Here is a 12,605-nt window from a genome sequence, read left to right as displayed (position 1 = left end):
CATGGGTGCAAGTCTTCCGTCCCCAGGACGGATTTCCGTCTTTCGAAAATGTCCACAGACGGAAGTAAGACGGAAACAAGACTGACTCGAAGACGGAAATCGGAATTTTTTTTTCTTCTGTCCTTAAAAATATTTTTTAGGTCTACGTTATTGGTCTACTTTCTTATGTCCTGTTGTTATTTTATCAAAAGACAGATGAATAAATATTTTTTGTACAGTATTTAAACTTGATGTATTATGGTAAAGCTTTCTTAGATAGTTTGCTTATGTCGAGGGGGTATTGTGTATGTTAGGTATTTCAGTCAAAAAATTTTCAGTCTTGGCCTTTTTTCCAACTTGCACCCATGGATAAGAGAAAGATCTTTGAAAGAAGTATGGATGAACATTTGGCCAGTTTTAAGTTAGAGCTAAGACATTGGACACTCTGTCGATATGGATGAAGTAATGGAATTAGCAAAACAAACCGGTTTAAATGAGGTAAATGTGGAAGACGTCAAAGAAATAATTCAAGAAACTGCAGCTAGTCTTTCTAATAATGAGCTCAAGGAATTAACTGAACAAGAAGAAAGCAAAAATATTGATTGTAGTGATTTCGAAGAAGAGCAGAAATAACTTTCGATATCGTTTGGAAAAAGGAGTTTGACCACTATAACTGAAATTATGGACCAATTTGTTGGAAATGATCTAAATTTTGACAGGAGTTCAAAAGTAAGATGGAGTGTTATAGATGCTTTATCCACTTATCAACAACTTCTAACAGAACGCAAAAGGAAAACACAAACTACATTAGATGCCTTCTTGACAAAAAGGCAGAAAATTGGAAACTCAAAATAGACTGAATATAATAGAGAATAGACTTATATAGAATAGAATAGACATAAATAGAAAATAGAATAGACATAATTATTAAATTTAATACCTAACCAATTTTCTATCCATCTTTCCCTAACCCCATTATTTACATGTTAAGATAACCTTGTTTAGCGCTGTTTTTCGCATTACGCTCTACCTGCGCGTTAAGCGGGGTCTTACTGTATGTGTTGAAATTCGAGTAATATAAATTAATGCTCTTCGCATAGTAAAAAGTTTGTTTTGGTAAGTTTTAAAATACAAGAAGCTCTAGTGAAAGATAAAGTAATGAATCTAATATTTTTTAACAATTAAAATGACAGTTATAAGTTGTCTAACATGTATTTTAGACAAAGTCAGTCATTTGATTTTAAGTTACCCTTGTGTGGACAATGCCAACCTTTATCCGGCAAAAGATACCTCAAGGTACTAGTGAGTTGATGTTTAATATGCCACACTTCTGCTCCTTTTTCTGATATATTTCCAGATTTTAAAATATTTCTGATTCTTCTTATTCACCTCATACTTAATCATGATGGTCCCATCGTTCTCATAAATATTCATAGCTAATTATCAATCATAAAAATTCCAATAGGCTACTTCATTTTGCCAGTTTCTCCTGGTCTAGTGGTTTAATAAAAATCTTCCTGGTTTTTATGCATATTAGAAAGTTCATTAACATTCAGTAAGTTTCCTTAACAAAAATCCCTATTGAGATTATTGCTTCCTTGAATATTTAAATAAGTGTCACTAATTCATAATAAAGCGAGCCTTATTTACAAAATTTAGTTAACTATCTTTGAATTAAATTCCTATTACTATTCAAAATTATGAATAAACATAATGCATAACATTTCGAGATCATTTAATGTGAAATCATAACTGGAAAATATTGTGATGACTATAAAAATCCCTAAAATTCCCTATTTGTAAAATATTTAGTATATTTTGCAATAATTATCATGAAATTTATATTTTGTAAAATCTACTGGATTTCTCTATCTGTGTTGGCAGCTATGAATATTCATTATGAATATTGACTCTCACATATTTTCTCAGCATATCTTTTATTAACACATCTAATGTCTATGATTTATTTATTTAGTATGTTAAATTCAAAATCTTTTCTTTCTCCTTTTGTAGATGTTATTTCTTACACTTAAGTTTAAATATGATAGTCTACTACAAATTACAATTTTTGAAACCTATAATTAAGATCATATATCTCAGGGTGTCTTTAAAAAATTATTTAAATTTCCAATGGAAAAGAAACAATGTATTGAATAAGTTAATGAAGGTACATGCATTATTTATAAAAAAATTATTAGCATTTTCCATTATGAACCTCAAATCAAAATGAATTAACTTATTTGGTTTGTAAAGAAAGTGTCTCCCTAGTAACCATTTTCAACATATATACAAGTACTTTTTTGTTTTCTTTAAGATGTAAAAGCTATAATTTGGCTCGTTTAATTCCTTTTCAGCTTGATGGACCAAAAACAAATTCAACTGTCAGACGCAGAACTTTAGATTATTATTGATAAAACAAGATTTCATTCCTCTTATTAAATATTTTGTAATTGAAATTCTCTTTTATTAGATAATAAATTTACAATTTTCTTTTAGTAGTAGTAGTTTTTAGTAATTTTGATAATTAGTCTTTTTGGTTTGTATATTCAGAGCTGCTGATGAACTTAATTTATAAAATCTGAGCTCACAGCAAAGGATGATCTTTTAGGGTTCCGCAGGCAAATAAAATTAAATATCTGGTCCACTATGTAATATTTTATATATAATCAAACAAGAATAATCTGACTTGTAATAAAATTTATAAAAATTTAGCATTGTGTAATAAAGCAGTACAGTTGTTTGAAATCAAAACTTTCTTACCATAAACTGTCTAGATATTTTCAGATAGTATCTTAATCCAGCAAACAAATGTCTGATTCAGTCATTGGATTTATAAAAGTTTCGAAAAAATTAGTTATTTGTTTAAATCTTACTCCGAGATAGCAGTTATTCTGATATTTCTGATTGTTTAAGGGTTCAGAACTCACTATTTTGATAAGGACCCTTTTTAAAAAGAATTTTATAAATTTTTTAAGAATCACTTTAAAAAAAAAATTTCATTTCTCTATGTCAAAGTTAGTAGTTCAAAAAGAAACCAAAGCATTTTTTGGATGAGAAAGATAAAAATGGCACTGCCTCTTAATCTTTTCCTTAGCAGAATGAATAATTATAGCTGAATTACTATTAGAACAAAGGAATTTCTTTTTTGTTCCCCATCTCATACCTGCTAAGTCTCCTGTTTTTTAACAAAGACACCTGTATTTTAAGACTATTATTGCCTGTACGTTCTCAAATTTCTCTTTATTTGTTGAAGAAATTTTTTTTTAAAAAAAAGTGGATTAAATATCCACAGATGACAAAAAATACTTCTTTTATTCCTCAACAACTCTGCTATTGCCAGTACTGCTGCAGTATGTGTAGTGCTAATAGTTTAAGTAATTATTAATAATGATTTTAAAAAATCTTCTTTAGATTACGATTTATATACATATTTTTTAATGTACATGCCTATGTAATGTAAGTGCTTGTATTATTTCCAACTTAAGTCAATTTTTGTTAAAAAAAAAAAACTAATATGAATTTAAAATTTTTTTAAGTTTACTTAATGCGTAACGCTTTAGAAGTGATACATAACTAAGTTGTGTTATTTAAAATATGTCAATTGCAATTAATAAAAATGTGAATGATTTTGTTTCCATTATTCATCCGAAATGACATGAATATTCTGCATTCAGCAGTATAGGCTAAATCCCAAAGATTTGTATGTTGCATCTCTAATTTAGTAGCAGCAATAGCTGTTTATTTTTGAAATTTTAAATTTTTTATTATAATTTTACAGTGTTGAGCATAATCTTGTATCCTTTTACAATTTAAAAACTCCTTGAAAAAGTTTTTTCCAATAGCAAGACCCTATTTGCACAAATTCACGAAACAGGACTCGGGTTGAAATAATGTGACTTAACGCTTATTTTATATTCAGAAATTACGAGTAATTTTTTCACAATGTTACAAAAACAGAACCTTTCACAAAATGTCCCTGATTAAGAGACCCTTTTCTGACTGAGTGACTAAGACTTTCTTCCTATGCTTTAAATTTTGCACAAGCTGTGTTTAAAATAAAAATTCCTAGTTTTTATAATCTAAAAATATGAAGAATTGCTTTCTATTGCAGTCAATGGTTTAGACGATTGTTTTGTTTTACTAAGTTTGAACAAAGTTGTTAAATTCAGTCACTCTTGTATTATTTAATAACTTTAAAATCTTTTAAATATCATATCGAAAACATACAATACTTTGAAATTATTCCATCCGGTAATTATTCCTCATTCATACTTAAAATCTTGATTTTGCCATTACTCCGAAAATAATGAAAAAGATAAAAGTAGTTCAAATTGTTTTACATTTCATTTTTTGCCTATGAAAACTAAAAAATTTATTGTTGCATGAAAATAATTGTACTGAAAAATTTTTGTTATATGTTACACTACAGAAACCTACGTTACTTATGAAGGTCTTGAATGAAATAATTTTCTTCCTTCGTCAAAAAAATGTTCACTTTTGAGTCATGTGGGATGAAAATTTCTTATCTGAGAGATTTATCACTTTATTCTATTCTTATTTGAATTTTTTTTTTTTTTGTCATCTCTGCGCGTTAAGCNTTTTTTTTTTTTTTTGTCATCTCAGCAATTCAATTGTTGACTGAATTTCTATAGAAGTATTGGGTTGATCTGTAGTGTTTTTTAACATGTTTTAATGTCTCCCCTTATTTTTCAGTTATAAATGAACATTTTGATTATAATAGTTTTGTCTTAATTATAGGTTAGAGAATTGCAAAGACAGACTCATGCCATAATTAAGTTACCCGAAGAAAGTGAAAATAATACTGAAGCAGATGAAACCCCCGTCCATATTATCGGTGATTTTTACAGTACTCAAGTAAGTAGCTGTTTTGGTTAAGCTAGATTAACTCTCAAGCAGAACTGTTTGCTTCATTCTTAAACCAATAAAAAGTAATATTTACTGTTTTAATTGTAGTTTTAGTTAATTCATACTATATGATATGCATGACAATAAATAGTAAATTTCGATAAATAAGAAATAACTCATTTACAGTGTTCATTCTAGATCTTAAGAAGGGCAGACGCTGAAAGAACACTATTTCCCCCTGAAAGGGGCATTTTTCACATATATTTGATCACAAATATAAGTTTACCATTAAAAAAAAAAAACTTTTTTTTTTTTAAAGGTAAAATAATTCCTCAGTTAAATTTGCAGATTCTATTGATTAGTTTTAAATTATGTGTAAATCTCCAATTGCACATCGTAATAATAACTTATTAAACATATCGGTATTTTAAAAATGTCGAAATGAATGAGAAAGAAAGTATAAGTAATTGTATTTACTGCCGAAAAAGCAATCTAATATTAAGGTTGGATTATAATGGAATTGAGAGCGTGGAAAAGTGATTACTAAAATTTGAAAATCATTAGGCTGCAGGTCTTTTGCGGCACAAATTTCCGCGAAATTTTCACCTTTTTTACTAATATCCGCAAATTTCTCACTTGCGCAAAAATTGCTTAAAATTTGAAATTTTTTTATTATTATTTTTATTAAACAGGATTTTTTATTTTCCTGAACCTTAAATTGAACATGTAAAATTGATAAGATATTTAGGGGAGTGAATCAATGGCAAATTGACATGAAAATAGTTCAGAGATAAGAGATAATCACAATCTTGTCAAGTAAGGTGGTCTTTCTACACTTAGGGAGGGTAATTACCTTCCTGAAGTCAGTTAGAGTACAAAAGAAATTGGAATCACAAAAGAAGGAAAATGTTATAAATCAAATCTTTGACAGAAAAATTGTTATACATGCTATTGCACTGGCCAATGAAATTTCTACTGCCTTTCTACATATCCAGTTAATTTTTCCTAGGCAGCTTGTGATTTCTTAAATATGGATCAGTTTCTTAGACGAGAGGGGGGGGGGACTAGTAGTTAGTAGGGACTTGTAACTAGTAGTTTGAATGTAGAATGTTTGAGTTTTCACAGCAATTACTTCTTACAAAGCAACGGTGAAGGAATTGTGCTTTGGTGAAGGAAAATTGATCGAGTTTTAGAAACTAAAGACCGAACTCTCCAAAAGTGGCAATTCGATGTTTGTCGGTGCCTAAAAACAACGTTGACGAAGAAAGATCGTTTTCTAAGTATAAAAATGTATTAAGTGATGAAAGATGAAACATAAATGAGAATAATCTGACAATGTACAATACTTGGTACCAAAATTCTGTTCATTTAAATAAAAATATTAATATTGCTTGAAATTCAAAGGAATACTTTTGTTGTGTATTTTTAAGCTTTTTCTATTATTTGCGCATCGAAAAACTCGCTTGTCGTAATAACATCGTATATAAATTATCAATAAGAAAAGAACCACTGGATATTGCTGGAAACGACAACAATTATGGTGGAATTCTTTAAAAAAAATAATAAGATAACTCAGTTTCGAAATTTAAACATCGTATTAAATCTTATAAAAATATCAGAAAAAATATAAAAACCATATGCAAAAGACTGATAAAGTTATAAATAACTTCCGAAACAACTAATAGGTTTTCTAGAAAGTTCATGCCGATACATTATCGAGAATTATACATCGCCACAAACTTTCTGAACGACCTAATATCGTCCGATGGTAGGAAATTATAATTGAATCCTCAGGCATCTAACGTCGTAATTTAATCTTATTAAAAATATCGAAATTCTGAAGAATCATATGAAAGGGGCCGATAAAATGATAAATAACTGCCGAAAAATCTTTTGAAAAAGGCGTGAAATTGTGATAAAATCATTACTAGCAGAATAGATCAAATAGTAATAACTCAAGTTTGAATTTCGAACTTCGTATCAAATATATCTATTTTTGAAAACTATGTAAAGAAATGGCCAAAAAAATTAACTTCTGTAAAAGCCATCATCAAACGTTTGAAATTGAGATAGAATAGTTTTGAATCGAACTTATTAAATAGCAATAACGCATATTCGAAATTAGTACACCGCAACATTGTATTTAAAAAAAAAAGAAGAAGAAAAAACATTTAAAATCCATGTGGAAAAAATTAGTATATGAAAAAATGATCACCATACAACATGAAATTAAGATGGAATCATCACGAATTGAGCGTATTAAATAGTGATAATTTAACATCGAACATCCCATCGTATTAAAAGTATTGAATTTGAAAAATCATGTGGAAAGGGCCGATAAAAGGATATGAAAAACCTATCATATAATGAGAAATTTTGATAGAATCATCATTTATCGAGTGCATGAAATAGTGATAACTCAAATTTGAATTTTGAACATCGTATTAAAAATTTTGAAATTTAAAAAACAATGTGTAAGTGTCGAAAAATGATAAATAGCATGTGAAAAAAATTATGATCTCGCTACGTGAAATCCCGATGGAATTGTCAAAAATATCGAACACTTCTTAAAAGTGATAGTTAAAAAAATGCATGTCGTAATAAGGAATTAAATATATTAAAATTTGAAAGACCATTGGAAAGCGTCCCAGGGGGGATTAATTCCGGCCAAAACACTATTTACTTCTATCAAAAAACTATCAGGAAACCACGTGAATTAACCAAAAAATCCGTGCGATTAGGCCATTACCCTCTTTAATATGTCGGGGCACATATACAGACTTGTAGGGCAGAAATTTTTTTATTCAAAGGTCAAACTGGGTGCCTTGCCTATCATTAAATTTATTACGAAATTAGCAGACAGTTTTTGAGTAGACCAATTAAATTATTCCTAATCAGCACAGTTGAAGAAGTTTGAAGTAAATGAATACCTAAATAAATGCTGCAAAATATGTGCAATTTAAAACCGAAAATTTTGAACTGTAAGTATAAATTTTGATTTATCTTGTAGGCTGCTCAACGCCAAATCCGAGCATTGGTTAGCAAAAGTCAAATGGCTGGCCTTAGACGACCTCCCGGAGGACTGCCTCCTAACCAACGTCAAATGCCTGTGAACTAGCCTGAGCCCCCAAGCCCCGCCACACCATGACCTTCAAGATACCAAAGACCAACTTGCCACCTCATCTCATCTTCTTTACAGGGTGGCCGTGGGTTTGGGGGCGTCGCTTTGTTTGGTTTCCACCGTAACATATCGCCTCGACGCCGACAATCCCGAGATCTTCGACGGAACTACTGCAAATTGAGATCTGGGGATTGTTAATGAGAAGGGCTGTTAATCTCTCAGGAATGGAGCATAATGTGTTAATATGTGTAAGATAAAGCATTTAAAATTTTTGTAAGTAGGAATGTAAAATGCAAAGTTGTTTAGTTAGTACAAAACATGGACCATTATTGTTGATATATCATGGTCTTTGTGATGTTATTGAAAGTTTATTTTTGATACTTGTTGGAGAAACTTTTTTTTGTTGTCAATTTTTATGATGGGCATTTTTTTTGCCAAGGAGTAAAAATGTGGCTAAAGGAAATGATTAAAAAAAAAAAAAAAATTATAAACTGCTGTTCTAAAAATATTTTGATTTTTCAACATATGTGATTTTTCTGTTTCTCCAATAAGCATTGTCTGAGGCTCTCCCACAATATCCCACCATTCCGATTCTGTACGAGCCCTCGTAAAAAACTATAAATGTAATTATAAAAAAAAGCTTATTCTACACATGCATGCATTGTCACCATTTTAATATGCAAAAGGTCTCTTTCACAATAGGGGATTTATTGCTTTAAAACTTTGTAATAAACCGAAGATTGCAATGGTAAACCAAACAAAGCTTAAACATAACTAATGTATCTATTTTTATTTTTTTTTTACTTTCCATGCGGGAATGTGATATATATTTTGCTGGTTATTTTATCCCCATAAAACTTATACTCACCCTCAAACATGGTATCAAAGTAGGTCAGACATACATACATATAAATATATATGCAAGAAAATATACAATACTGGCTGTGGCACATTAGGGCAAATAAAAATGGAATTAATTAAACCCCCACTTTTATGACAACTTAAATCTGATTTGAAATTGAACATTTTTTAGACTGTGCAATTATTTCAAAATTATTTATCCAGAAAAGAAATTTAGTGTCCTATCCAAAAAAAAAAATGAATTTTCTAGCTTTTTTTTTGTTGTTGCTAGAATTGCACAGTTGAACATCTTGATTGATAATTATCTTGATTATTAAAGTGACACACCCATCAGAAACGCTTATAACTCCCGAACTACGATTTAGCGTTCATGTCTTGAAATAGCAGCATTCGGAATAATAATTTGAGGGACCTTTTGTTTGAAGTATTATTCCTATATTAGTGTTACTACTACACAATTCTTTTTTAAATTTTAAAGCTAGTTTTTAAAAGTTTTTGTACTTCAGCATTTTATCTTTATTTTTTTTTTCATGAACAAAATGTAAACAAATTTTACTCTATTTTTCTACCTGTTAAAAAAAAAAACTGTTATTTTCGAAGATGGAAAAAAAGGCCCATAGAAATATTATTCACGAGTTAATAGATGCTATATATTTTTCAACTTTGACAAACTACCAGTGACTTTTCACTCTGAAGTACAAATGATATGCAATCCTTATGGATTTGCCTTGACTATATATATACATACTATATTATATACACAACATATATGCTGCTGACTTAGCATAATAATAAGCAAACCCTTAAAAGAATTTCTCTGCAAGTTGTAGCAAGAGATTTTTTTAGCGACTTCTATGTTTTTTTTTCAACTACTCTTCTTCAACGACTTTAGACTGCTTATTTACTTTAAAAAAGAAAGAAAAGAAAAAAACATAATGGTATGGGCATAAATATGTATCCCACTTATTGCAGTCTTGGTAGAAATCGAACTTAACTACAGATCTCAAACAATTCTGTACTAAAAGTACATTTATGTATTGAATATCTATAAAATGATGATTCTGTAGTTTTTTTTCTTCATATTATGCATGTTCTTTATTTTTTTTTATTATATAATTCTTTCTTATTTTATTTAATGTTCCCTATCTTAATGATCAGTTAAGGTGTATTTCTGATGCATGGAATGTAGTTAACTTAAACTTATTGAATGTTTTACTTATGTACTCTTTTTGAAAATTGATTCTTTTCAGTTATATGCATTTAAGTAATTTAGTTTATTTCCTCAATGTGTTTTTTCGGAACAGGGAGACTACCTACTTACTAATGTAATGTGGTAATTTTTTAAGTTTGTTCCAATATTTTGTAAGCAATCGTCCCGCAAAGTGATTTTTGTGTCGTTGAATTTTTATTCAGTGGATTGTGAAGTTTTTGTTTTGTGAAAGGGGATGATTGCCATGTTGCTCTTCCTGTTTCTTTAGATAAATGCATTGTACTTTATTTTAATACGAAAGTATTTAATCTTAGCGACTTAGTTGTTTTTTACTTTTACCCTTTTTGCCTGGCTAATATTTACATGTAATAGAGAATAGGTATTAAAAAAAAACTGTGTATACTCACTGCAGGTGTAAAAATTGACAGTGTTAGTGGTATTTACTATTAATATTTTGCAATGCATGTTATAGTTAAAAGTTTTTAACACTGTGAGGAAACCCTAGTGTGAACGGGGGGAAATATAAACCAAACTTTAAATAATGGCTATAAAATCAAACAACATTGTACTTTGATATTAGAATATTTTCAATATATCCAATTGTTATATTTTTCATAGCTTAACCACAATATTACAATTTTACTGGAAAAAAAAAACATCTGTTAAAAATTTGTGAAGATCTGTAGAACTCTTGAGTAATAGTTAATTTCCCCCTTAAACATTAATGGATTTGTGAAGGCTGCAGTAAATTAAATGTGTATCCCCATAGCCTAGAGGAACCTCGCAATGAAGTACTTCACAATTTACTTATGTATTTAATGGTCAGTGTTTTTTTTTATTTTTATTCCTGTTAATTAACTAGAGGAGCTCAACAGTTCAACAACTTGGGGAATTCTGCCTTTTTTCCACCATAGAAATATAACTGGCAGCAGCAGCAATTGTTAATCATAGCTACAACAAAACCTCTACAATATTTGTATTCAGCTGCAACCCTATACATGGCCTGTAAGCCACATTGAACTCCTCATATGTTCTATGTTTTCTATGAGGAATTAAATTATTCTAGTTAAAAAAAAAAGTCTCTTTGTCTCTTTTTTTTAATAATATAATGTGTTTCTAATATTATTCAGAAGTAAGTTTGGTGTCCACAATATTAGGTAAGCATGAAGCATGTTTTGGTTACACTCACAGAAAGTAACCACCACTCCCATGCTTTTGCAAAAACTAATTAAAATAATTCCTGAAACACCCTCAAAATTCTAAAGCATAGTTGGTTTTTATTTATAAATTTTGTAACCATTAGTATTAACCAAGGAACATTGAGATCAGGAAAGTAACTAATATTGATTTAGCTGAATATTCGTCTTCTCTCAGACTCTCAGAAAGAGCGGGGAAAATTTGGTGGCAAGAGAGAGTTGAAATAGCAACCCATAGAGGGCTTTGCTGGCTGAAGTACATGTATGGAACACTGTCTTCCTGACTTAGTCGGTCTCCGTCTAATTGCTTTAAACATCACAATAAAAAGAAAATATTGATGACAGAAATATTTTGACAATTGAATTGAAATATAAAACAATATATTTATGAAAATTTAAATCTAAACTAATTCTAAATATATTCAATTTTAATATATAGTTGACTTTTTTTCCTTTAAATAAAATGAAGATGCACTTTTTAAAATTATTAAGCAAATGAATTTCTCTTCAACCTATAAAACTAGCAAAAACCAAAACATATCCTGAATAAGTAATAAAAAAATATTTTCAAATCCAAAATTTTTTTTTTATCTCACTTCTAAAAAATACGATTAATATGAATATTTCGATCATTAAAATAGAAATTTGTTATTAATATCCAGTTAAATATGTTCATTTAATATTTGATTTATGCAATAAAATCGGAAATGAAAATCATAAATTTTTTTAAAAAAATCGAAAGTCTGTGTAAAAGCTCTTGCACAATTGAAAAGTTCATATGAAAAAGGAAAAAGTTTATGGATCTTCCCGCGGTTTCATCAAGTCGGCTGATGTGGATGTGACAGTTGGTCCTTCTCCTATACCGATCTTGTGAACATCATATCTATCGTTGGGTCTAATTTTTGTCACTGTATGGACCGAAAAATTTTGGTCGTAGTTTCAAACCTGTCCCGAATTGGGTTCGTTTGATGGCAACTCTGTCGTGGAGCTTATACTTCGTTGCTGTCTTTCGTCTAGTATTATAATTGTGCTTGNAAATCATAAATTTTTTTAAAAAAATCTAAAGTCTGTGTAAAAGCTCTTGCACAATTGAAAAGTTCATATGAAAAAAAAAAAAGGAAAAAGTTTATGGATCTTCCCGCGGTTTCATCAAGTCGGCTGATGTGAATGTGACAGTTGGTCCTCATCCTATACCGATCTTGTGAACATATCTATCGTTGGGTCTAATTTTTGTCACTGTATGGACCGAAAAATTTTGGTCGTAGTTTGTCCCAAATCGGGTTCGTTTGATGACAACTCTGTCGTGGAGCTTATACTTCGTTGCTGTCTTTCGTCTAGTATTATAATTGTGCTTGGTTTTTTCTTGCATCTC

At 29.6% G+C, this 12,605-nt stretch overlaps 1 protein-coding gene across 2 annotated transcripts in view; it reads left to right on the top strand.

Annotated features, from left to right (window-relative positions):
• Positions 1–11,115, top strand: part of LOC107451256 (insulin-like growth factor 2 mRNA-binding protein 3) — a 68,256-nt gene extending 57,141 nt beyond the window's left edge. For both annotated transcript variants that reach the window (XM_043050729.2, XM_016067299.4), the window contains exons 11-12: positions 4,738–4,854; positions 7,856–11,115. In XM_043050729.2, the coding sequence (XP_042906663.1) occupies positions 4,738–4,854; positions 7,856–7,963 (225 nt within the window). In that variant the 3' untranslated portion in view covers positions 7,964–11,115. The remainder of the gene's footprint in view (positions 1–4,737; positions 4,855–7,855) is intronic.
• The last annotated feature ends 1,490 nt before the right edge of the window (positions 11,116–12,605 follow it).

Source organism: Parasteatoda tepidariorum, chromosome 8 (genome assembly GCF_043381705.1).
Source record: "Parasteatoda tepidariorum isolate YZ-2023 chromosome 8, CAS_Ptep_4.0, whole genome shotgun sequence".
In the NCBI taxonomy this organism is placed as follows: domain Eukaryota; kingdom Metazoa; phylum Arthropoda; class Arachnida; order Araneae; family Theridiidae; genus Parasteatoda; species Parasteatoda tepidariorum.
The sequence above is the reverse complement of the archived record's forward strand: the minus strand, read 5'-3'. Positions and strand labels throughout refer to the sequence as shown.